This window comes from Ipomoea nil, unplaced genomic scaffold (genome assembly GCF_001879475.1).
Source record: "Ipomoea nil cultivar Tokyo-kokei standard unplaced genomic scaffold, Asagao_1.1 scaffold2805, whole genome shotgun sequence".
Lineage (NCBI taxonomy): Eukaryota > Viridiplantae > Streptophyta > Magnoliopsida > Solanales > Convolvulaceae > Ipomoea > Ipomoea nil.
In genome coordinates, this window is record NW_017619233.1 from 947,420 (window position 1) to 974,183 (window position 26,764).

Sequence of the window (26,764 nt, forward strand, 5' to 3'; positions counted from 1 at the left end):
TGACTGGATCTGGTCTCTAATCTTTGTCTTGCGTGATTCCTGGGTGATTGACGGGAACACAAATCGAGAAAAACCATTCCCCATCTCCACTCTGCCTCAAGGCGTTTGGCTGTGTCCTCTTACACTTCTACTTTAGTTCCCATTCCCTAGTTTGCTTTTTTAGCCTTTGGATCAAATTAAACCTCGGAGTTTGCAACTGAATTGAACATACATATGATTTCTTGTGTATGGGATTGAGTGTGCATGTCTCCCGTCTTTTGAGACTTCATTCTACATCTTTGTCTACTCCAATCCAATTCCTCTATCTGCATGCATATGTGGCTGCTGATCTTCATTGTTGTCCCCAAAAGGTTGAATTCTCAATTCTAATAACCTTAGGTCTTCGTGTATATTATGGTAACTCAGCTGAATAAAGAGACTGTCTCCTTCACTTTGAGAGATTGCTCGCACACTACTATTAGTGAGACTCGATATAGGATCATTGTTCCTAAACTTCACCCATGTGACCAATTGAACTGTCCATACAGACAATAGTATGTGACTGTTTAGTCTTTGTTTTGAAGGATAAGTTAATTTGGTTGAAAATTCAAATAATACTATCATATTAATTGTACTTTTTATTTAATTTTTTCTTGTATTGGTTATAGTTTGAATGAGGGTTGTCATTTTAGCCATCTATCCCTTCTTGTTTTGTAGTTTAGTATTCTCCTAATTGAACAAGGGACGCTTAATGTGTTCCCCAATTCGTAATTAAGTACATTGAATGATTCTTGTCCAACTTTAATTTTGAAGATTAATATGTAAAAGATTGCAACTTGGTGGTTCTTTTAGTACAAGTAAGTTCCTATTACATGTTTGAGATCATGGCTGTAATAGACGCTAAGCCCTAGTCGGGCGGTAGAGTAGCGCCTATACGGTCTATGCGGCTAACTAAAAAAAAAATAGTACACGTGCGTGGGTGCATGTCATATTATATATATATATATATATATATATATATATATATATATATATATATATATATATATATATATATATATATATTTATTTATTTAATGAAAAAATTAGCAAGGCTGAGTTAACTCGGTTAACTTTGTCAAATTTGGCCGAGTTTGCCGCTAACTCGGCCTAGGCGGCCGCCTATGCGGAGCCTAATGCCTAGGCGACGTCTAGGCCGATTTTTACAACAGTGTTTTAGATAATCTTTGTAGATAATTCAGATGATTTTGGATGGACATTTGTTAGGATTTAGAATACTCATAATGTGAGAATTAATTAGAGTTACATTGTAAATAATATATATATATATATATATATATATATATATATATATGATATTCAAAAATTACTAATTTGTCATCGATTATAAAGCATACTAAAAACACATGTGAGTTTTTCTATCCAAAATAACAACATCCACATAGGAATAATTAAATTTGGTACTTTGGTGTGACTAATTAAGGATACTATTGCAACACCATGTTAATTATAGATGAAAATTACACTTGCCCTATAATTAGATATAACTTAATGACTAAAACGGCAATTTTTCCTACTAATGTTAATTCAAAATTTAAAAAGTAGTTAACAATCATTTTATTAATCAATAGTAAAAATAGTATTTTATCTTTTTCATATTAAATGTCATATCATAAAATAGTAATACCTTGATTGGGGTAGACTCAAACCTAATATCTTCGGTATAGAAAATAACAGTGATATCATCATACCATAATGTACTTAAACACTAATAATACTAGTAATAGTGATGCCATCAGGTCATTACTACCTATTTTTTAATCAAGTAATATTTAGCCTCTCACAATCACTATTGAAAATTTACCAATTGATCACTTTATTTTTTCTACTACAAAAAGAAAATTTCTTATGATTTTTAAAACATTTTCGACTTCTACTACAAAAAGAAAATTTCTTATGATTTTTAAAACATTTTCGACCACCTTTGATAGGTAATTAGAAAATTCTAACCACCACTTTTATTGTTAAGTTTCTCAATAATGAACTATTAAAAATTGGTATCAACTTTTTGAGAATAGTTAGGAGATTATTTTTAGTGAAGTTAATATTTTAGTACTAAGGGTAGAATATCATTATACTTTAAGATCAATCATCATGATTAGGTTTTCCATATTATATTTATCTTGCAATGAATAAAATATAGATCAGGATATTGGATTTTAAAGTGCATTAAAAAGTTAGTAGAAGAGATTTAAATAGAGTAATTAATTCTCCCAAACATTTTGATCAAAGGGATCACTACAACAAATAAAAAGGAACATTTTTTTTTTCCACTTTTGCTCTTATGACATTTTTACGTATAGTCTTCAATATTTATTTTTTCACTATTAATCTATCAACTTAAATTCCTCAAAACTTTTAATCTTTTAGTGAGTTTTTCAGGCAAACACTACCTAAAAACTCACTTGTAAATAGTTAATTTAGATGGTGTTTTGGTGAAAAGCTTGACAAAAGGATTAAATTAAAGTGAAAAATTTAAAGGCGAAGAACTAATAGTAAAAAAAAAAAAAAAAAAAAAAAAAAAAAAAAAAAAAAAGTAATGCTAGATACTCAGTGAATGGGTGCCACATCGATCATGATGAGAAATTCAAGAGGGGTAAGAAGTGTTGGGCGTCAGTCACTCGGTCGAGTTTAGCCCCTACTTGATTCGAGACGTGGCGTTGTGGCTTACCATAGAGAGATTGGTTAAATGGTTAATGTCCACCTACTTATCACCCATTGATAATGTTGAAAAAAATGGTTAGGCGCCCTCTAGGCGTCTATTTTTGCAACACTCTGCACTTTGGTTTAATTTAAAATAGAATATGACAATTAGATACCCAAAAACCTATGTGGTTAAGCGTGCTTAACTTACTCAGTTAAAATCATTTTCAAAAAAAAAAAATGATAATTTAAAACTAGGAACAAAAATACTCAAAAGTTAAAAGGATTAAAAGTGAAAGTTGTCCCAAAGAAAATGCATGCAAACTAGCTAAGAAACATCACAGGTTCGCAGAAGAGTTAAGGTTAGTAGAAACATTGCTCCAACTACCACCAACACAATTCCACTGTTCACTTGCCGGAATCATAAAAATCTGCGACCAAGGCGACAACAATCTCGATTCTTCTTGCATTTGTCCCAACATCGTACCCGAACTTCTTGGCCTATTCATTTGACTTTCGGCCTCGCCGCCAATGAAACAGGACGGCGGTGACGCCTCGCCGGCACCATCTTGAAATGGGTATAATCCATACGACGAAGGATTCAGACCGCCCAAGAAAGACAGTTGCCGCTGCGAAGCTTGCTGAAGCCGCCACTGATCAATGGCGGCGCTACCCGAAAGTATAGAACCGCCCCCTTCGCCGCCGTGAAAATGGGTATCTGAAAGTTGGCCGCCGAGAAGATTGAAGTTGGGAGGCGGCGGGGGGATTTGAGGCAAGAAGCCTAGTAAGCTAGTTGAGGCAGGACTAGAACTCGAAGTTGTGGTAGTATTATTATTACTGCTAGTTGGTTTGGTGGTGTTTGATCTTTTGTTGTTCCGCCGGAAGCCGCCGCCGACGGGGACGTTCCTCAGAGCGCCGCCCCGTGTCCAGTAGCGTCTGCACGACTTGCAAAAGTGGCGCGGCTGGGTGAGGCTGTAGTTGTTGAAATAGCAAAACTTTGTGTTTGTTGATTCGCATCTAGGGCAGTTTAGGGCGGCGTCCGGCGCCGGTATGTTGGCTTGGCGGGCTCGCTCCGCCATGGAACCTGGCCGGATTGACCCCACATGCGGCGGCGGTAGCGGTGCTGAAGAGCACAGCTGACTGCTTGGTGGGGCGCAAACTCCAGTATTATGATTTGGCTACAATAAAATCAAAGAAACAACATAATCAAAGATAAATCAAGGTAGCCCAGCCAAGATGACTAAAGATACAAATTTGATAATCACAAGATCACGGGTTCAATTCACAGCCCTTTTAGTTTGAGCCAGTTAGCTATGGACAATGTAATCTTGTTTACCTCCTTATGATTCTTTGTCAGCTAGGAACACAAATTAGGGTTTATCTAGTGCATACGTACACTTAAGTAGTAGCTGTGAGTTTCCAATAATAGCATAATAGTGAAGAAGAAGTAGAAGAAGAAGAAGAAGAAAGTATTACCTGTACTTGTTGCCAGTTGGCTGGATCAAGATAAGCTGGAATGGAGCCAAAAACCATTGTTCTTAGCTTGAAGATCAGATCTTTAATTTACTTATCTTAGCTTTTCTGTAAAGTTGGATAGATGGGGTAGAGTTTTGGGATGTTAGTGGAAACGCAAATCAACTGGATCGGAGTAGGGTTTGCCAAGAGAAGAGTAGAAGGATATAAAGCAAGAAAGATGGGAAATGTGGAGCCAAAATAAAGTCATGAAGAGCTTTACTTTATACTACTAGCTACCACATAACGCATATATATAAGTTATTACAACGTGAGTAGCATCTTAATTTGGTACTCATTTGCTAGCTTAGCGTACAAGTTTGCTGATATTTATGTATCCACGATATGCTATTTGAGTTTGTATTATATACTAATTGCTTTTATATATTTTGCTAATTAAGGTCGGGGTGTATTCAATCCTGACTTTCATAAATTTTTAAATATTTTTATGAACTTTAAAAGTATGGAGCAAGGTATTCAATTCAAACTTTTAGGGAGTCTTTAAAAGTCAAGAGGTATTCTAATTAATTGACCAAAGTTCATGTTAAATTTTTATTCTATTTTTTTTTTAATACACTCTAACATATTCATAGTATATGTTTAACAATCATGTCAATTTTGATTGGAATGGGGTTCGAACCTAAGACCTTCCTTATGAAAATCAATAAGTTAAGAATGATAAATATATAGTTAACGTAATATTTCTTTACTAAAGTTTGCACTGACGGAATGTAGGGGCATTTAAGAAAAATAAATGATATAATATAGTATAGGGTAAAGTAGGAAAAATAATGTAAAAAAATACAAAAATCAAAATAATATGAACCATTCAGTTCAACAAACAATTACACCCAACATTTTTTAGTTCCCGTTAGGGCCTAACTTTATTAGCTCTTATTAGTTTTGTAGATAGATATAAGTACTTAGCATATAACTCTCATCATACTATGGATAAAAATAATAATGTTGAGAATGTTGATGTGGGTGAAGATCAAATCTATCCAATCTGATTTAGGTGCTGAGAACAAAAAGTTGCATTCCTCTCTCACAAAATTAGGGATCTATCATAGACAGTCATGTGCTTATACTCACGACCAAAATGGTTGTGTGGAGCGAAAACATAGACATATTGTCGAAACCGGTCTTACTCTCATGGCTCGTACTTCTGTTCTATCTAGGTTTTGGGATTTTGCATTTGAAACTACGGTTTATTTAATTAACAGAATGTCATATGCTGTAATAAATAATTCAAGTCCTCATTCATTATTGCATAAATCTCCTACATCCTACTCTTTTCTTCGTGTCTTTGGTTGTCTATGTTATCCTCACCTGCGATCCTATAATCGTCACAAAATTTCTTACAGATCCTCTCCATGTGTCTTTCTTAGTTATCCTGAGTCTTTTAGGGGGTATAGGCATGTCAGATTTGATGAGGCAGTTTTTCCTTTTGCTACTAAAAATTCTATGCAGAAAAATTTAGATTCACATTCTAAACCCCGTGGGTGCATATATTCTTCACCCCATGGTGACCGAGTCGGTTGCCTGCGTTCAGTCCGAACTAGCACAGCCGCCTGAAATAGTTCGGACAGAACCAGCACTGCCGGCAGCGCCTCTTGAGGCCGAGACAGCACAACAGGGTGTCTCGGTGGCAGCCACTCGTCCGCGAGGGCATCCACCAGGCCGTTCTACTCGGCCGAATGTCCGCACGCATGATATGGAGACACGAAGCCAGTCTCGCGCACCACCTACAGTTTTGACAACTCAGGTTTGCACCTGATCCTACTTGTTACACACAGGCTGTCAAACACTTGGAATGGCGCCATGCCATGGATGAGGACTTTAATGTTTTACTACAGAATTAGACTTGGTGTTTGGTTCCGTCTCAATCTAACCAAAATGTGATTGGCTACAAATGGGTCTTTCGAACCAAGAGAAAGGAGGATGTTTCAATTGAGAGATACAAAGCCAGGTTAGTAGCTAAGGGATTCACTCAGGTTCCTGGTTAGGACTTTTTTGACACATTCAGTTTGGTTGTAAAACCTACCACAGTTAGGTTACTTCTTTCTTTGGCTATATCTTCTGGTTGGACTGTGAGACAACTAGATGTTCATAATGCTTTTCTCAATGGTAATTTGACTGAAACTGTTTACATGCAGCAACCACCTAGATACATTGATGTTCAATTTCCTAATCATGTATGTTTGTTGAAGAAATCCTTGTATGGGTTTAAACAAGCTCCAAGAGCTTGGTTAAACTGCCTTCATGCGTTTTTATTGTATGTTAGATTCCAGGCATCAAAACACATATGTGTCACTAGTTTATTACTCCCAGAATTCTACTTATGTTTATCTTCTAGTTTATGTTGATGACATTCTGGTGAGGGCAGTGATCTGAATCTTGTGAGTTATTTATTGTCAAAATTATCTACAACTTTCAAGATTATGGATCTTGGTGAACCATGTTTCTTTCTTGGTATTGGAACAATTAAATGCAGTGATGGGATCCTTCTATCTCAGCAACGGTATATGCTTGATATTTTGAATCGTGCCGGTATGACTAATTGCAATCCTTTGTCCACCCCAATACCTGTTTCGAAATCTCTTGCTAACTCTACAGATTTATATGATGATCCTACGCAATATCGAGCCTGGCTGGAGCTCTTCAGTATCTTACTATCACTAGACCAGACTATCTTTTGAAGTTAATCAACTTTGTCAGCATATGCATGCTCCTATGATCACTCATTCGGAACAAGTCAAACATGTGTTGAGGTATGTCAAAGGGAATCTATCATATGGTTTATGTATCCGAAAATCTGAATCCAGAGAATTGCATGCCTTCTCTGACTCAGACTGGGCTGGCTGTCCTGAGGATCGTAAGTCAACCAGTGGTTATGCTGTTTTTCTTGGATGAAATCTTGTGTCTTGGGAGTGCAAGAAGCAAAGAACTGTGGCCAGATCTTCCACGGAGGCTGAATACAAGGGTTTAGCTGATGTTTGTGCTGAGGTAATATGGGTTCTATCCCTCTTACGAGAGATTGGCGTCACTGGGATCTCTGTTCGTAAGCTGTGGTGTGATAATCTTGGTGCTACCTATCTATGTTCTATGTCGCAGTCTCGCTGAGAGTTTTCACGATGTAGAGTTTGCTCATGTGCTAAGGGAAGGAAACATGGCGGCAGATATGTTGGCAACAAAGGCTCTTGGGCACTCGATTGGATATCGCAATCTTCTTGAGCCCCCGGCTGATCTTGATGACATTATCAGGAGCGACAAACTGGGGGCTTTGGTGCCCAGACGTGCGAGTAGGCACGGATGACCCTCTGTGCTTGGGGTTCCCCCCCCCCCCACCTCTTTTCAGATCAAAAAAAAAAAAAATCTATGTTTTAATCCCATTTTTCATGCTCACACTAAACATGTTGAGATTGACTTTCATTTTGTGAGAGACAGAGTCGCCAAGGGAGAGATTCAAGTCAACTTTATCTCCACCAAAGATCAACTTGCTGATATATTTATAAAAGCTTTAGCATGTCCTAGGTTTTCTTTTCTTAGAAACAAGCTACATGTCACATCTGTACCGTGTGCTTGATGGGGGTATTAGGACTCTATGTATTTGAGTCTGTTTATGATTCACAATCCTAGTCTCCCTCTGTCTCCTCTTGTATATATACCTAGAACCTGTACTCTTGTAATTATCACTGTTAATACAATCCATATTAGTTCTCATCCCTTTTCCAGACCCTAGCTAGTAGTATGTGAGTGTCTCGACAGATGTAAAAGGTTACCTAAGGGTAATTGACTATGTTCATTATCGGCAAACCTTATATGGTAGACCTCTCGCAGTATCGGTAGGTCTAGTATATGTCATAACATCTTACTGTACCTAAATTAGAATTACCAAGTTAGGGTCTGGCAGACCCTTGCTATGGCTATCCGATACGGTAAAGAAATACGGAGTGTATGAGGAACTTCCTCTAACCTTTTGTGATAAGGGAAATATTATCAGTGTATATTTGGGGGATAATGGCAGATCAATTATCTCCATTTAAGTTATTTATAGATGTGGAGTAAGGATAATGGAAAGGATATTTGTCCTGCAAAAGGTTGGATTCATGTCAGGAAAAAAAAAAAAAAAAAAAAAAGGAAGCAACAAGTGATGTGCGCGTTCGCACACAGCCAATGGCCACATGGGCGCGTGCACTGCACGCGTCTGTGTGGCGCGTCAGGCGCGCTAACAGCACGCTTGACGCACTATTTTTTTATTATTATTTTTCTTTTTAAAAAAAAATCAATTTTTTTTCTCTCCCCTCACATCTTCTCTTTCTTAATCACTCTTACAAAAATTCCTTAAAGACCGCACGACTTCTGACACCAACAAGCGTTCTTTTTGACCACTATATTAGTCCGAAAATTCCTTGCTGAAAAAGGGAAATAGTTTTTAACCAATAATGGTCAATTATGTGTAGTAGAAAAAGATGAAATGATAGCTTCAGGTAGAAAATGTGATATGCGTCGTGTATGAGCATGCATTGGAAAATTTACCGTTGGACAGTGGACACATTATTATATCACATTAATTCTTATATTCTTTTCAACTTCACTTGATTATTCATCTTCAGGGTTTTATTTAGTATAAAGAAGAGCATGCAATCTATTATTTATAAATAAACAACAATATTGTTGCATTTTATCTTTTTAAAAAAAAAAACAATATTGTTACATTTACTTCTTAATATTTATCACATGATGCAACGTTAATTACTCTTTTTTCATATTTAATTACTATATGGATTTCTTTTATACCTTGTATTAAGACCAACAAATTCATGAACTAATAAATATAAAGGATTTTATACAAAAAATGTAATTAGGCCCTTCAACTTTAAATAGTTGCAATTAAACACAAACTTATAAAATAGATCAAATAAGTTCTATTTACCAATAACCAACAGGTTATCAATAAAATTGACATTCAGGACGCCGTTGACCATCGTAGACTACCATTGACCACCACCGTTTATCCAAAAAAAAAAAAAAAAAAACAACAATAAGGCGACCGTCGATCGTCTTCTTCACGACCGCCACGACCGACGGCCACCATCTTGAAGAACAAGGTGACCAGATTGGTCGCCTTCTTGAAGGAGAAGGCGATTGTCGTCCGTCTTCTCCACTGAAGAAGGCCACCGTACTGGTTTCTTTCTCAATGATGCCGACCAGGTTTCGTTGCCGAAACCCTAATAATCGGTTATTCCAAGTGGATAACTGGTTATTGGACTCAAATGCACTAAAATGACAAGTTCAAGTGTTCTTTTGAAAAACAAGTTCAAGTGTTTAATTACAACTTTTCAAAGTTAAAGGGTCTAATTATTTTTTTTCATATAAAGTTGAAGAGTCTATTTTGACCATTTCCCCCAGTTTTTTATTACTATGTCATGAAGTGAATATTATAAGATAATTTAGGAGAAAAAAATAACACTTTTTTTTATAAAGAGTTAGTACCATGAGGACCCGAATATAGTGACACCGCCACAATTTAGTGCTAAACTTTTAATTTAACAACTCATGGCATGCCAACTTTCAAATTTAACCAGCAACTTTCAAATTTAACCAGCCGTATTCCTTCAGTTAGTTTAAGTAAAGACAAAATTAGGACCAGGACTAATTAAAAATTTGAAAATTTAAGAACCATGGATAATTAATTTAAAAGTTGAAGGCCTATGGGTGGTGCAACTTGAAAGTTGAAGGAACATGAGTGGTTAAATTGAAAGTTTAGGATCACTATACTCAGAGGATCCCTGTTTAACTCTTTTTATAAAAAAAATGTATTGATCAACTTGATATTCTTCACATGTTTGGATTAAATGTTCGGAATTTTTTTTTTTTTTTAAATCCCTAAATTATGAATGTATATAGCAATATCCATCCATATAATACCTCCACACGGACCCCATGCACATATATGGATTTCATGTTTCAAAACATGGTGTTTTTTCCCCTTATCCATTGCTACTTTGTTTAATCCTTCAAGATTCAAACAAGATTGCACCTATTTTAGGTATCCACCTTTTTAATGTTTCCCATGAATGCAAGAACCAAAGACAGCATTGTTTGAAATATAAATACCATTTTATTACATAATGCATAAACAGTTTAGAGATAAAATCGTTACGTAGACATAATTTAGGAAACTAAAAATGCAACTTATCCAAAATATTCATCAATCTATTCATTCACTTACTAGATCTTAAATCATATTGTAATTTCAAAACAGATAATGCTATCATGAAATTGTGTTACAAATTCAGTCGTTTGTAATAATCTAATTCTCCTTTGTATTGTCGAAATTCCAATGTCGTATATCAGAAGAAACCACACAACTGTAACTATCCAACTGTAAACCTATACAAGCATCTCTCTCTTTTTTTTCGCCGATTATTCTATGGAATACATAAAATACTTGTATGTCGTCTAACCCCCAAGCCAAGTCACCTAGATATGAAATATTGGGGAAAAATGTGCATGTTCATTTCATCAAAAAGTATCAGTTTCATAGTGAATGAACAAGTCTACCGTCTACCTCCAACTGATGAATCCACATCAGAGCAAGGCGATGAAGAGAGGATTGCAGAAGTTTGGGAAGCCTGTGCACCCTCTAAGAGCCGGTAGTGGCGCATCAACTTTAGAACGTAAGCATCATCGTGCAAAGAGAAAGGTGTGCTGCCAATCGACAAGAATTTGCACAAGGTTAAAACTTAGTAGGTTGCAGACTTGAAAATCAAGCATTCAAGCACTTGTTCATATGTAATTTGCAGTGGACTAATTAGAAACCACAGATTGAAAGCATGCAGGAAATGTGTTTCAGTACCTGTTGAAGTCGAAGTGGACCAACTGCATATCCTCAGAAATCTCAATCTCAACAGTAGCATGAGGTGCAGTCTGTATCATTGTTTGTTTTGGGTAGAGGAGTTAGATTCTAGAATGCAGAATATTCCAAAGAATTAAGTGCACAAATTTTAAAAGGTCACTATAAGATGTTATATGTCTGCATGCATAGGAGTGGAGGTATGGCTAGAGGAGGAATTCTTTAAAAGAAATGTTGCACCATTGAACAACAGATTCCACTTCAGAAAAAATAAAAATTATGACGCATTTAAATCATTTCTGAACTATAGTCACTCTCTAAAACTCAAAAGAAGTATCAGATTAAGCTCTGTGTTTTAGTCTAAAAGTTTCATAATTCCAGCTTTTAGGAAAGACAGGAAGAAAGTGTTGTATTTGTATACCTTCGCAATTAAAAAAGGCAAAGGGAATCCCTTGGTTGGGCTGTTTTTAGAATCGTACAACTGCTGATTCCGCCATATAAGAGCTTGATGACCTGCAATCTGTTTTCCATGTATACCAAAAGACGAAAACATCAAAAGGGCAGCGGTATAGTTTCTATACACACACTGAGATTGTATACTTCGAAACATAGAAGGGAAAACAAAGATTTGTACACTATATATAGTTATATACACACTGCATATGCTTTCATGAAAACTATTCCAAGACTTGTATTTTACATACACATTCTCAATCTCAAAGTGGCCATATTGCATGTTAAGAAAGAATGAAGTGGCCAACTACTAGATGGCATTACCTGGTCTTCTAGGTCTTTCAAATATGCAGTTTTCTTATTAATCTCATCTTTCAGCTTAGCACGCATCCCCTGCAAAGAATGAAGAGCACAAGCATCATCAATATTAAAGAAACAGTTTGGGCTTCAAATAATGACCATAACCAGTGCCAGTAAAAATAATTTGAGACCTCACTCAGCAGCAAACCGAAGTAACATCTTATTTTTGTTTTTTAAAATTTTTGCTATTGTTAATTGGCATACATGTTTAGGCAGTAATCTTGAAATATAAATTGTGTTTCCCTTCCAATATGCAACATTCTTAATAAACTGCTTTTCTAGGCAATGCACCATAACAGAGAGGTAACCTTAATTTCGTCCATATCCACTCCAGCTGAAGTAGGCAGTCCCTTCCATTGAATTTCCTTTCTGTCCTTTGTAACAATGTCAAGAGCCATAAGGACATTTAATACATCATATACCCGTCTACGTATATTCTTCTCATCAGACTGAAAGGATTTAAAATTTTCTCAAATTAGTTGGCAAGGAAGAGAAGTAATTAAAAGGAGACATTTTTTTTCACTGGACCTCATTCATAGAAACTGAAGAATTCACTTCCGTTGCTCTAAAATCAGCTATAATTTCATCTGCAACCTATCAATAATCACAAAATATGCATGCAAGAGCCATCAGTAATGTGCATAAGTAATTAAGTAGCAGATATGTATGAACCATTTGGGAAGATTATAAAGGTCAGATTGACACTGATCCAACTATGACCCTCTTTGCGGAGGTCATGGCAATTGGCTATACAGGTCAAAAGAAACGTAAATACCTCACTGTAAGTGGTTCTTCCCTTGTCTTTGACCTTCATACAGACTGAAAAAAAGGGGAAAATATAAGGCGTGTTACACCTATCTTTCCAAAAACTGCAAACAGCTATGCAAAATATGAAAAAGAGAATAAATATATACATGTACAGAACTTTAGCAGTGATGTATGAACCATTTGGGAAGATTGCAAAAATATATATCAAAAGAGAAATTGTTAGATAAACACTGACCCATGTTACTGTACTGCCGCAGGCCTCCACCAACAACTTTTGATCCCCTCTTCGTCTTTTCGACACTTTTAGCCAGAGAATACAAACTTTCAGAATGTAGGTAGAGCAGAAGACTAAGACAATGATTTACACAAAGAAAAAATGAGAAAGAAGATGCATTTCAGAGAACCTGTTCGGACCAGACGGATCAATATCCTCATTGTTATCAACATAACATACTGCATCCAGAAAAGGATACTGCCCTTTGGAATGTTGCATAAGAAACTTACCATCCATCACTTCGTACTAAGTTTTTCTGAAGAAAAAAAAAAAAAACAGGCAACAATAGATCTTTATTCCTCAATTGTACAGTTAATTGATCTGGATACTAGCACTTATAAACAGCAAACAAGTTGAATCAAAGCATAACACCAAATTAACGAAATATAAAGACCTAGAAAGAACTAGTCATTAATAATCACGCTAGCAGTAATGATACATACACAATAATTCAACTACAACATAGAAGAAAATTACGATCTAATAAACAGATTTAAATCCAAAGAACCCAATTTTGAGAAACATAACGCAATTATACTGCTACAACAAAAAATTAATGCAAAAAAAACTAAAAAATCACTTCGAATCTCATATAAACCCTAGAAATAACTGATTCGGATCAAAATAAGTTATCTCGCTCTGAAAAGTAAAATCAGTACTTTTTTCGAAAAAAATTAAATAAAAAAGATGAAATTTGTTGCAACTAATGGAAGGTTATTGGATGTAAATGAAGAACGGAACCTGGAATTCACTGATCGGCGACGTAGAATTCTTCCAGGATCTATACAGGACGGAAAGGCGTTCTTGACTGGGATGAGAATCAAGTCAAAGCGACATCATAAATACAAATTGTGTTCCCGCGATCTCTTTGGTGCGAAAACTATGAAAAATTGCATCTTTTGGTATATATATTGCCTATGTAGTCCCCAAAGTTCAGATAGCACACATAAATAGCCCCTGAACTTTAAGGTGTGTTTGGTTCAAACATTAGAATCGCAATAGTAATGAGAATCAAATACTAAGTAATGGTAAGTGTATAGAGTCACTTTCTTTGCTAGTAAATACGAATTGGAATAAAAAATAAATAAATAATTAATTAATTTAAATAAAAACAAATAAATATATAATACATACATACATTACGTACATATATATATTATTAATGAATTAGAAATTTAGAATCGTAATAGTAATGAGGTTTCTAATTCATTATTATATTTTCAGAAAATATTATTAATATGGAGTGTGAAAACCTGTGTTGCATGTGATGGAAATGATGAAGCTTCAATTCCATTGATGAGCATCTCACCTATCATGTACAAAAATGGCTGGCTACTTCTAATCTTTGGCAACATTGGCAACTTAAGCTCCCTCCCATATATGCTTTGATGCATGCATTATGGAAATTGGACAGAGACAAAACACAAAAATATGTTCAATACTTCTCATATATAATACTTTATAGCATAAATGTAATACTTCTACTATTACAAAAAAAATACTTTTAACGTCGGTTATTTTGCGACATTGTTCTCGTCGACGTAGTAAATAAAATATACGACTTCGGTTTTTAAAACCGACGTCGTATGCCATTTAAAAAAAAAATCAAGATACGACGTCGGTCTGAGTCGTATCTTTTATTAAAAAAAAAAATGACTTAGGACGGGCGATTTCGACAACGGGGAACAATGGCACCCTCATGGATCGAGTCGTCCAACTGCATGTTCCGGCTCCTCATGGATCACATCGACGAGTTGAGATTAAATCCTACAACGGCGGGTACTTGAACGAGATCTTCACGTGGTGGCATCAGATCCCCAAGCACATGAATTTCCTGAAGCATTTCTAGGTGGGTGACGAGGCGGCGATGAAGTAGAGGAAAACGGAGCTCAACTGCTCTTGTAAACTACTCCCACCACCGTCACCCCTAAAAATTTACTAAGGCTCTGTTTGGCAAACCTAGCTGAAAAGCTATAAGTTAGGAGCTAAAAGCTGAAAATGAGCTGAAAGCTGAAAAGCTATAAGCTCAGAGTTGAAAGCTGTTAAGCTAGCTGTTATGATTGAAAGTGTTTGGTAAAATTAACTTTTTGATAAGTTGATAAATGTAAAAAGACTAAAAAGGACATCTTCATAAAATATAAATTAATTAGTTTGTTTACATATTAAAATTTAACATTTGGTCTTTAAAAATCATTAACATTTTAAAAGTAATATTATTATTATTATTATTATTATTATTTACGGTGAAAGTTGCGGGGAAGAGAAAAGGGTTTTAATTAGGAAGGATAAATTATGTCATTTTTTAAAATAATAAGGATAAAGTTGGAAAAAAAAAGTTAGGAAGCTGGGAGCTTATTTTGAAACGCTACCTAAGGTAGCGTTCCAAAATAAGCTCTTATTTTAAGCTAGGAGCTTATTTTAGGAACATTACCAAACAGAGCTTATAAGTTATTAGTAGCTTAAAATAAACTATAAGCTCCTAAATAAGCTTTGCCAAACAGAGCCTAAGTGTTTAGGGCTTTACGCTACTGATAGGTATATATATAAAAACTTGATATAAACATATAACGTCGGTTCCCTACAGAACCGACATTGTATGTATACAATTTTTTTTTCTTAAATAAGCATAAAATGTCGATTCCTAAGGGGAATCGAAGCTGTATGCTTAATTTTTATCAAAAAAATTTAAAGATATAACGTTGGTTTCTGCTAGGAACCGACGCTATATCTTCAATTCTTTTTTTTTTTTTAAAAATAAATGAGCATATAATATCAGTTTCATTGAGGACCGACGTTAAATGTTCAATTTTTTTTAAAAAATAAACATATGACATTGGTTATTTAAATAATCGACGTAAAAAGTAATATATATTTATTGACATTTGATGTCGATTTTAGAAAAACCAATGTTATATGTTACTTTTGTAGTAGTGGTTAAAGCACAAATACATAATCAATACTTTAAGCATAGTAGATATATTTAATACTTTTTTTTATTAAAAGGAAGGGGGATACTCATATATATAATCTACGCCTACACCGAGGCTCGAAGTTTAAACCTCCCACATAAGGGAACAACCAGATAATAGTGGACCATAAGCATCTTACATATAATAAAGCTATATGGTTGGGAAATAATTAATGTTATAATTAATTACCAACATTATTATTATTACTAGCTATAAATATAAAATAGCCACAACATCTTTTACTATTAAAAAAAAAAAAGAAAAAGAAGCACAACATTTGAAAAATAAAATAGTTATTTTTTTTTCTCGCCCATAACAAAGGATTACATTTATTGAATTAATGGAGTTATTAAATGTTATGATATTAGGATTAAGGATTCCGATTCCCGATTAATAGAAAATAGTTTATTTGAATATGTACATTCTTCCAGTAAATCATGGTGACCCAACTGAACCGAACCATAGAGGCTAGACCGGTGCTCACTATGCACAAGGAACCCCCTTCACATTTTGAGAGGTTGCTCCCACACCCCAGCCCGACAGAGCATTTGGGTGGTGACCCATAGCCTGGTGACTCAACTAAACATGAACCCCTGGTTATTCTTCCAAAGTTTCACCTCTATGACCAGTTGAGCTACCCAAAGTATTTGAATATGTACATAATTAGAGATTATATTAACCATACAAAATTTTAATTATAATTTTGTATTCTATAAAAATAATAAATACTTGACCAATGGAAGCTCAAAAATATTATTATATTAAACAATTTAAAATATTTTTATTTTTATTTTTTTTATTTATATTTATAATAACATAAATTTTTCCCCGTGCATCGCGCGGGTGAATTACTAGTTAAATATAATACTTTATAGCGTAAATGTAATACTTCAAAAGCACAAATTAAATGTAATAATCAATACTTTAGACTTTAAATACAATACTTTATAGCATAAATTTAATACTTCATTGCACAAATATATAATTAATACTTTAAGCCTCATATATAATACTGGCATAAATAATGTGATATTTCAATTCATAGCACAAATCTAATGCACAATTTATAGGTAGATATATTTAATAATTTAAGCATTAAATATAATACTTTATAGCATAAATATAATACTTCAAAGCACAAATGTAATAATCAATATTTTTTTTGGGGGAAGGGGGGGAGGGGGTGATCCTAGAGAACGAAACACTACAGGCTACCCTCGTGGGAAGCCATCAAATCTCTATCTTTAGCAATAATGTCCCCAATGCTATCAGGGGACATTAAACTCGATCCAGTCGCAGTTCCTTCAAGGCGCAACCTTGGCCAGCCAGTCCGCCACATTATTAAACTCGCGGGGTGTGTAGTTAATTATCATCACCCACCCCTTGTTGAGCCACTCCTTGCAAATTCTCAGAAACTAGCCGCACGAACCCAAGGGTTCAGGGCCCTTAGTGATCCAGTCCACAACCTCTTTAGAGTCACTAAGCACGTTCATATTCTTCGTCCCTGTCTCCCAAGCCCATTGAAAGCCAAAATAGATTGCCCAGAGTTCTCCCTCCATAGCACTTCTCGTTTTAGTCACGCAGTTAAAGCCTCCCATCCACTCTCCATTGTGCACCATAGCTAGTAGGCAGGTGAGGGGCATGGAACGAGGCATCGGTGTGTAGCGACATCCAGCCCTCAGCAAGCCTCCACCGGTTCGTTTTGTCTTTAGGCACGGTTCCTGGTGATTCCTTCCTCGCAAAAGCATTCACCATTTCCTTATACTGTTCCATAATTCATTTGATCTTTATGTTACGGTCTCAGTATTCCTCCCTAAATACGTTGGTGTATCTCCACTTCCAAATCCACCAGGCCGTAAGCGTGAAGAGCTCTCTCCAATTATCTCTGTTATATCCTTCCAGTTTTCCTGTCACATTAAGAGTAAGCCAAGCATCAAAGTCCATGTTAAAAAAAAAAAATTATTAGCCCCATAGGGTAGGATCACTTCCCAGATTTCCATCGCTTTGGTGCAGTCACGGATGCAGTGCTGAACGTCTTCCTCCAGTGCATCGCAGTTGGGGCATCTTGCATCTATAGTGAACCCTCTGCGCTTCCTCTCAATGTTTGTCATGAGCCATTTATGTTTGGCCATCCAGATAAACCTACAAATTTTGTTGGGAACCTTAATTCTCCAAATTTCTTTCCAGTTATCAGTAGTAACGTGGTCAGTATCCTTGATCGCAATGTTGTATGCCGATGATATTGAACATCTTCCCGTTGCTTTGTGGACTCTAGTAGATTTCTCCATTTAGCCCTTCAGTTCTTTGCGTCCTTCCAGTACTCACCATATTATTATTCTTGTGATGCGCAGTCCACCGAATCCCCTTCAAGTAAAATCCGATTAGCTTCACAAATTCTCTTCCACAAGTTAGACTCTCTATTTTTCCAATAGAAGCCTAGCTTGTTGTCTTTGCCATGCATGTACTTATCCATAAGGGTTTTGGTACAAAGACTATCTTCTTCTTTAAGTAACCTCTAACACATCTTGGTTAAGAAGGCTAAGTTCATCTCCTTTAGCCTTCGTAACCCAAGTCCACCTTTCTTCTTAGATAGTGTGATGGTATTCCAGCTAACCAAATGCGTCCCCTTTCCCCAAATAAACATGTGAATCTTGCGTTTAATGATATCACAAACACCTTTCGGCACATAGATGGATTGCATCATATAATAAGGAGTGGCACTCATGACGCTTTGAGCAAGAATCGTACGCCCCGCCAAGGTCAGGTAACGACCCTTCTAACACTCCAGCATCGTGTCAATTTAATCAATGAGCGGTGCAAACAAGTTTTGGATCACCCTTCCATGGATGGAAGGAACTCCTAGATATCTTCTAAGGTTTTCCATGCTCTCAATACCTGCCTCTTGCGTGATTCTTTGTGCAAGTGACAACTCCACATTTTTAGAGAAATGAATTTGAGATTTCTAGAGGCTCACTTTTTGACAAGACATGTACTCGAATCTGCTAAGGCATTGCTTGAAACCTAGCATTTGGTCTGATCCACTGTAGCCTCTAGAATTAAAACCATGTCGTCAGCAAATAAGAGATGGGTTAGTTCAGGACCATACCTGGATAACTTTACGCCCTTCCTTATTTTGTTATGCACTTCCTCTTTAATCATTTGACTTAATCTCTCAATGCATAACATAAACAAATAAAGAGAAACCGGGTCTCCTTGTCTGAGACCTCTTGTTGGCCTGATCCAGTCCAATTTCTCGCCTTTCCAGAGGATACTGAGTCTCGGGGTCATGACACATTTCATGATTATATTAACCCAATGATCATTTAAGCCCATCTCAACAAGGGTGTCACTCAGGAAACTCCACGACAGCCTATCATAAGCCTTTTGTAGATCAATTTTCATCACCATAGTAAGTACTGATAATGGAACTGAGTTTATGATGAATACATTCTATGATGAGAAAGGTATAATCCACCAGAAGTCATATGTATATACTCCCAACAGAATGGGGTTGTAGAAAGGAAGCACCAACATATTTTAAATGTAGTTAGGTCTTTGAGGCTTCAATCTGGATTACCTATAGAGTTCTGGGATCACTGTGTATTGCATGCATCTTATCTCATCAACAGGTTGTCTACTGATGTGCTTGATGGGAATACCCCTTTTTAAAACATTAACTAGAAAGGGGGTAGATTATGAACAACTCAGAAGTTTTGGTTGTTTGTGTTTTGGTGCTACTATTCCCCAAGGGAGAAATAAAATGCAGTTAAGGGCAAGAAAATTTATTTTCTTAGGTTTCCCAACCAATGTGAATGGGTATATTCTATATGGTCTTACTGACAAGCTTGTGTTTGTTTCCAGAGATGTTAAATTTTATGAGCAAGCTTATCCCTTCAAAGAGCCAGGAATCACACATTCAACTATGAGTGATGATCTCAGTCCCTCAGTACTTTTAATCTCTATTTCTATTGAAGATCCAACAGAAATCACTCCCTTAGAGCCTGCCACCCCTAGAATTGTGACAAACAATATTGATAATAGCAGCCCCATAAATGAAAGTCATTAAAGCAAAAATTTTGAAAGTGATGATGAATCAATCAGTCATGCAGCTACTGACAGTGTTGAATTAAACAATGAGGCATCTAGTGGTCCAAACATCCACAACAACTCCTCACCAGACCATATTAATTAGCCTAGAAGATCAGCAAGACTAAGGATTATCCCTCACAGACTAAATGACTACTATTGCCAGTCTATGATGGGTGAAAAGTCTGCTCTGAGGTCCTCCCCTCATCCAATAGAGAAGTTCATTTCTCATGAAAAGCTGTCCCCTGGGCATAAGTTCCGTGTCTCTTCTATAACATATCCACACATGAACCACAATCTTACAATGAAGCAGTGCAACATGATGAATGGAGAAAGGCTATGCAGTCTGAAATAGATGCCTTGGTTCAGACTAATACATGGACACTGACAGACTTGCCCACAGGAAAATTACCTATTAGATGTAGATGGGTGTACAAAATAAAGCCTAAGGTAGATGACACAATAGAAATATACAAGGCTAGGTTGGTTGCAAAAGGGTATGTGACACCCCGTAAATCCAAATTCTATTTAGGGATTAATTAAGTAATTAATCCTAATCCAATTGGTAATTTAATTCTTTAAATTCCTGAAAATTTAATAGTCGGGGACTAGCAATTGACTAGTCAACCCAAGTCAAGATGTTGTACCTAAAGCTTTGTGAATAGTTCCCTTGTTCCCTTACACTTTTTCATCTTAGTAAGGGTAAAGAAGACATTTCCCTTATGATTGTATTCCAAGCTAACCTAGAAGACATCTTTCATTTCTCTCAAAACACTTTGAAATCAAAAGCTCTTCCTTCTCTCTAGAAACCTAGCTAGCTTTCTCTCCAAGCTAAGTTTAGACTTTCCAAGATCTTCAAAGTTTGTCTCCAAGATTTCACCTTTCCTACTCTTGAGCATCTAGGAGGGTAAGATCTATGTTCCTTTTGTGTTTTTAGTGTTTTCTAAGGTATCTTTTCCTAAAGATGAAATCTTTATGATCTTTTGGTGTGTTCATGAAGTGGGTGTGGAAGGTGAACCTTGTTAGGGGCTTTGAGAAGTGTTAAGTGAAGGTTTTTGTCTTCAAGAGGTAACCCATGCTCTACAAAATCTATTTTGCTTACCTATATGATGATTTATTGGATTCTACATATGATTTTGCTATGAAATATGAGTGTGGATGCATTGTCTTGTGAAAATGCATATCTAGAGCTTGTTATTAGGGTTCATGTATGCCATTGCTTGGCTATTCCTTTGATTCAAGTCATTTCGTTGTATTTGGTGAGATTTTGGATGTTTTGGACTTGAATTTGAGTTTGGTGTTGAAAATCCTCGAAGGGACTTTTTGGTACAGGGTTGTGTACCCGCGGGCGGAACTGCGGGTAGGGGGGTCCACCCGCCGCCCCACCCGCGGGGTACAAGGGTGTGGAATGTTGGTTCCCGCGGGCGGAACCACGGGTGGGGGTGCACCCGTGGACCCACCCGTGGGGTACAATATGTGGCTTGTTGAGGATTTGTTCCCCGTGATTCTTTTGACTCGGTATTTGGTCCGTTGACTTCCCGATATTCTTTTGTGGAACCATTTGAGTGTCTTCTTGATGTTTCGTATGTCTAGAACTATATGGTAGGATTCCATGTAGGTTTTGGTGTCTTGAATCGTGCTAAGTGTTCAATATTGTGATTCGTTGAACCATGATGAGTCTTGTGTGTTCTTCGGAACTATGTTTGGTTTATCCGTTTGATAAGCATGCTAGTTCGGTGTTTAAATGCTAGCGTGTGTGGTTTGTCCTTTCCATTGTGGATGATGACTTGTGTTAATCATCGTTGTTGTCGTATTGTGATCAATTCCTTGATTAAGTATGGTTTCATATCTTCGTTGTGATCCGTTGATTGATTCCTATGATGGTGTTGTGTGTGTGGTTGTACCTGGATTGCACGATTAATGGTATGTGACATTAGTCACCAAGGTACGACAGTGGTCCTCGTGGTGGCCATGACGTGATTATGGAGTTTGTGACCTGTATGTCGGTTCATGTATTTCTTGGGAGGCATGTGTTTCCATGTGTGTGATCAGTACCCTCGTGTACTATGAATTGGTGGAATTGTTGGCAGATGGGGACGACGGTCCTCGGAGGGAAAAGGTTGGACTTGGTGTACAAGGGTCCTAGAGGTAATGGTTGGAATTAGCTATAAGGTTGGGGGTAGCCATAAGGTTGGAACCGGGCATATGGAAGGCATATCAATTCGTGATGGGTGATGTCACGAAGGCATGTGTTGTCGTTGTTGTGTATTTCTCTATTTGTGACATGTGTTGTCACAAAGGCATGTGTTGCCAATGTGTGTTTCTTGATTCGCTTGTGTTGTGCATGTCGGGTGTTATTCTACTGAGTGATGGTAGAATACATCTTGAGCCATTCTTGTGTGTCGTTGTACTTCTTGTGGTTTTGGGATGTGTTCCCTTGTCTTCGTTGTGAGTGTATTGAGTCTTGTGATTTACTTGTACTCTTTGCTTTGAACTTATATATACTATATTCCGTTTCGCAAATGATTTTGTATATATATCCTATCTATGTATGATATTTCACATGTATTAGTGGGGTTACCAGCATTATTCGCTGACCGGGCGTCGTCCCATATATGTATGTGTTTCTTTTAGGTCCCGAGTAGAGGCGAGCGTGATCTAGTGATGGATAATGTAGATCCCTCAGACCTTGTAGTTTGTTTTGGCATGTGTGCCTCCTATGTTGGATTTAGACTTATGGATTGTTTTACCTTGTCCTTTGTAGACTGATGGTGTGGATGTTGTTTTCGCCTGTGCGTTCACCTTAGTGTGGACGTGGCATAACACTCTTAGTTTTCCATATGTTTTATAGTTAGACTTCCGTTGTGTATACTTATTATGGTTAGATTATCTGCATGATTAAGTTTTAAATTGGCATGGAAATCGGGGGTGTTACAGGGTACACTCAGCAAATGGGATTGGATTACATAGAGACCTTATCTCCTGTTGCCAGAATGACCACCATCAAGACTTTCCTAGTTGTGGCAGTTGCTAAAGGGTGGGACATTCAACAACTTGATATCAATAATGCTTTTCTACATGGTGACTTAGATGAGGATGTCTACATACATGGTTTTGCCTCCAGGTTTCAAAAGTGATAAGCCCAACCAAGTCTGCAAGTTACTAAGATCTTTATATGGATTGAAGCAGGCCAGTAGGCAATGGAATGCAAAATTGACAAAGTCTTTACAAGCTGATGGTTTCCAACAATCCCCAACTGATCCATCTTTGTTTACTAAAAATTCATATAATTCCTTCATTGCTCTACTTGTATATGTGGATGACATTCTTGTGGCAGGGACAGACTCTAATCAGATTAAAGAACTGAAGCACATGTCGGATACATCTTTCAAAATAAAGGATCTTGGCCAGCTAAATTATTTTCTGGGAATTGAAGCATTTAGGACTCCAAGTGGCATCAACCTGTGCCAAAGGAAATATACTTTGAAAATTTTACAGGAGAATGGTTTCTTAAATGTCAAGCCTGCCAAAACACCTTACACTCCAGGGACAAGGCTCACCAACACTAAAGGAACATTGCTTGACAATCCTGAACCTTATAGAAGGCGTGTTGGTAAACTTCTCTATTTAACCAATACTAGGCCTAACATATCATATTCTGTCCAGCAGCTAAGTCAATTTGTTGACAAGCCAAGGGATACACACCTAGTTGCAGCTCATAGAATATTAAGGTACCTCAAAAATTCACCTGAAAAAGGATTATTCTATGCCTCCAATTCTGGAATCAAGTTACAAGGATTCTCTGATTCAGATTAGGCTACTTGTACAGAGTCCAGAAAATCCATCACAAGTTTCTGCATTTATCTTGGGGATTCCCTTATTTCTTGGAAGACTAAGAAACAAGCTACTGTATCTAGATCCTCATATGAAGCAGAATACAGAGCATTAGCCTCCACTGTTTGTGAAATTCTGTGGCGTTTGTATTTACTAGCATATTTTAAAGCAAGAAGAAGCACTCCCATCACTCTAGTCTGTGATAACAATTCTGTTATGGCCATAGGAGAGAATCATGTATTTCATGAGCGTACTAAACACATAGAGATTGATTGTCATGTAGTGAGGCAAAAGGTTCATGAAGGGGTAATCAAGTTGATGAGCATTCCTTCTCACAAACAAATAGCAGATGGTTTCAACAAGGCCTTACCTATTACATTGTTTGATATATTTCATGCTAACCTACACCTTCAAGATCTTCATTCTCCAGCTTAGGTGGGGGGGGGGGGGGTGTGATGAAGTACACAAGCACCAGCAGCCCTTTCCCTGGTGATCAGTCCCCATAAGCCAAGGGCTTTTGTGTCTTTTCTCACACAGTTTGTTATAACCGTCGTAGGCCTCTGACCTTTTTGCTTTCAGTTTAATTTTTCAGTTACTTCTGCTCTCTCTCTCTCTATTGTAATGAACTCAAGCTAATGCACCTTCAATTCAATTTCTTTATTTCTCTTTCAATGTGATTCAAGTTAATTCGTCAGGATGAAGCGGTCAAAATTTTTTTTTTAAATAGTTTATTTGCAACAATTTCATTATTAATTCATTATAAATAGTAACCTTCATTTTAAAATAGTATCATAAAAAATTGAAGAGTTGGAGACCGAAGTCAACTAATTAATGAAGGGCACATAAGAGTTTCTAGTATTTAAACAATAAACAAGTGTTGATCATTCCAAGTGAACTCAAGGAGTCCAAGTTGAGTTTAAAATTTTGATGTGTGTCGTGTGGCAATTTATATCCTACACCACGGCGCGCGTTGCACTATGCGCCGAGATGCAAAACGACGTCGTTTTAATTATTTTTTTTTTGAAATTTCCCGCCCCAGTAAATGGCAGTAGTTTTTTCTTTAAAAAAAAAATTCGCTGTTCAAGAATGTACATAATGTTATACTAGAATACAAATAATGTTATACATGAATGTACATAATTATATAACAAAATATACATACTCTTTTTAAAAGATAATACACATAATCTAACATAATACATAATAAACATAAACGTTTAACATAATACACATCAACTCTTAACATAATACACACAAATTTTCTGATTCGGATGTACATAATTGTATAAAAAGAATGTACATAATTATATAAAAAATACACATAACTGTATGAACCAATACACATAACGTTGTGAACAAATACACATAATCTCAGCAACTTCCTACCGCGCCTCCCAACACTACCCCAAACGACGTCGTTTTGGGAGGCGCGCGGTGCACAGTGCTATGTGTGCCGTGGTGTAGGATATAACGATTGGTGTCGTGTCAAGCTGATTTGTTCGGGAGCTAAAATAATTCAAATATCATAACCGAATATAAACTTTAATAAAAAGAAATGTTTCATTTTAGTTAAAGATAACCTCGTTTAGTAACATAGTTAGCCTATCAATTAATTTTAGTTTATTTTATCACTATTAGCTGTTTGACAGTAAATTATTCTGTGGACCCGGTCTAAAGATACACATTTACATACTAAATGTTCACACTTTACCTTTTAAAAATTCACAATTTGTTATTACCCTGTATTGTATTAGCAAATTTCCAAAACTTAGAAACACAATTTATATGCTAGAAGTTCACAATTCCAATACTAAGAATATACAATTTAGGATTATTGTCCACCTTGCAAGGTGTACTTTAGTCCATGGTATAACAATTATTGTTTGACTTGATTAAAGATACAATAATAAACTAAGGACCTTATCGTTTAATGGTATCCGGTTGCTCCCTTAAGTGGGAGGTGATAGGTTTGAACCTTAGTGGAGGCGATTAGTAATTTGGGTGTTCCCCTTCTGTTGTAATAAAAAATAAAAGATACAATAATAAGATATTTGATTAATTAACTTTTTGTAACAGCTTATTGCTTCAAAGTACTAAAATTTTAAAAACTTCTCAAAACAGTTTTTTTATCAGTTTTTTGATAAAGTCATTTTGCATGTGATCAACTATTAGTTAACAGCTAATTTACCAAACATCTTTCTACAATCAGCTAATGCTATCAACTAGTTAAACTCACTAACCCAATTAGCTAAAATATATATTTACCAAATACTCTCGATGTAATTTAATAGCCTGATTACAAATTTATTATCTTTTTTGTATATTGGCTATGTTTGGTAAAATAATTAGCCTACCAGTCAATTTTGGCTTATTTGGTCACTATTAAATGTTTGACTTGATTAGATAATCAATATGAATATTTGATTAATTAGTTTTTTTATAACAACTTATTGCTTCAAAATGCTAAAATTTAAAAAGATGCTCAAAGTCACTTTTTCGATTAGCTTTTTAAGAAATCATTTTGCATGTAATCAGCTATCATGTAACATCTAATTTACCAAACACTTTTCTACCATCAGTTAATGTTATCAACTAGGAAAAATTATGTTGTGGGCCCGGGTCTAAAATTACACAATTTATATAATAAATATTCACAATTTACCTATTGAATATTCACAATTTACATATTGAATGTTCACAATTTGAATTGTGAACATTCAGTATGCAAATTGTGAATATTCAATATATAAATTGTATATTTTGACATGGATTCACATTGTAAAATAGACTCATGTCCATAGCATAACTATCCATTAACCCGTCAAATTTACTAATACAATCAATTAACAGCTATTTACCAAACACCACTCTAACAAATATGTAATCCTTGTATCAAACACGAAACTCTCACATACATGTACAACGTTACAAAAATTGGTAAAAGGGGAAACGTTACATGCAATCCCA

At 36.1% G+C, this 26,764-nt stretch overlaps 3 protein-coding genes across 4 annotated transcripts; all 3 read right to left on the reverse strand.

The window, feature by feature from the left end:
* Positions 1 to 2,981: 2,981 nt before the first annotated feature.
* Positions 2,982 to 4,422, reverse strand: LOC109158005 (dof zinc finger protein DOF2.4-like). 2 transcript variants are annotated; one of them, XM_019305822.1, is made up of 3 exons: positions 4,159 to 4,422; positions 3,248 to 3,860; positions 2,982 to 3,175 (listed from the first exon to the last, which is right to left on the reverse strand). In XM_019305822.1, exons 1-3 carry the CDS (start codon positions 4,213 to 4,215, stop codon positions 3,021 to 3,023), a joined length of 825 nt encoding a protein of 274 aa, XP_019161367.1. In that variant the 5' UTR covers positions 4,216 to 4,422; the 3' UTR covers positions 2,982 to 3,020. The 2 variants fall into 2 exon arrangements, with proteins under 2 accessions (XP_019161367.1, XP_019161366.1); XM_019305821.1 differs by having other exon boundaries at positions 2,982 to 3,860.
* Positions 4,423 to 10,404: 5,982 nt separating this feature from the next.
* On the reverse strand, positions 10,405 to 13,774 carry LOC109157967 (transcription factor-like protein DPB). The gene is made up of 10 exons (XM_019305774.1): positions 13,650 to 13,774; positions 13,039 to 13,164; positions 12,870 to 12,934; positions 12,642 to 12,685; positions 12,395 to 12,460; positions 12,175 to 12,315; positions 11,831 to 11,899; positions 11,475 to 11,573; positions 11,057 to 11,127; positions 10,405 to 10,908 (listed from the first exon to the last, which is right to left on the reverse strand). The coding sequence occupies exons 2-10, from the start codon at positions 13,143 to 13,145 to the stop codon at positions 10,758 to 10,760; spliced, it is 813 nt and encodes a 270-aa protein (XP_019161319.1). The 5' UTR covers positions 13,146 to 13,164; positions 13,650 to 13,774; the 3' UTR covers positions 10,405 to 10,757.
* Positions 13,775 to 17,461: 3,687 nt separating this feature from the next.
* LOC109158023 lies at positions 17,462 to 18,165 on the reverse strand. Its single transcript, XM_019305843.1, has 3 exons — positions 17,863 to 18,165; positions 17,674 to 17,784; positions 17,462 to 17,641 (listed from the first exon to the last, which is right to left on the reverse strand). The coding sequence occupies exons 1-3, from the start codon at positions 18,163 to 18,165 to the stop codon at positions 17,462 to 17,464; spliced, it is 594 nt and encodes a 197-aa protein (XP_019161388.1).
* Positions 18,166 to 26,764: the final 8,599 nt, after the last annotated feature.

Bases quoted from the DNA above. Each gene is read 5' to 3' on its own strand.
- LOC109158005 (XM_019305821.1), bottom strand. From the start codon at position 4,215: ATGGTTTTTGGCTCCATTCCAGCTTATCTTGATCCAGCCAACTGGCAA. The intron at 3,861-4,158 runs GTAATACTTTCT...ATTTTATTGTAG, and splicing joins CCAACTGGCAACAAGTACAG to CCAAATCATAATACTGGAGT.
- LOC109157967 (XM_019305774.1), bottom strand. From the start codon at position 13,145: ATGGATGGTAAGTTTCTTATGCAACATTCCAAAGGGCAGTATCCTTTT. The intron at 12,316-12,394 runs GTCCAGTGAAAA...AAATCCTTTCAG, and splicing joins CTTCAGTTTCTATGAATGAG to TCTGATGAGAAGAATATACG. The intron at 10,909-11,056 runs GTACTGAAACAC...GTCGATTGGCAG, and splicing joins GTCCACTTCGACTTCAACAG to CACACCTTTCTCTTTGCACG.
- LOC109158023 (XM_019305843.1), bottom strand. From the start codon at position 18,165: ATGGAGAAATCTACTAGAGTCCACAAAGCAACGGGAAGATGTTCAATA. The intron at 17,785-17,862 runs GTGATCCTACCC...TTAATGTGACAG, and splicing joins AAGCGATGGAAATCTGGGAA to GAAAACTGGAAGGATATAAC. The intron at 17,642-17,673 runs GTAACATAAAGA...ATTATGGAACAG, and splicing joins TAGGGAGGAATACTGAGACC to TATAAGGAAATGGTGAATGC.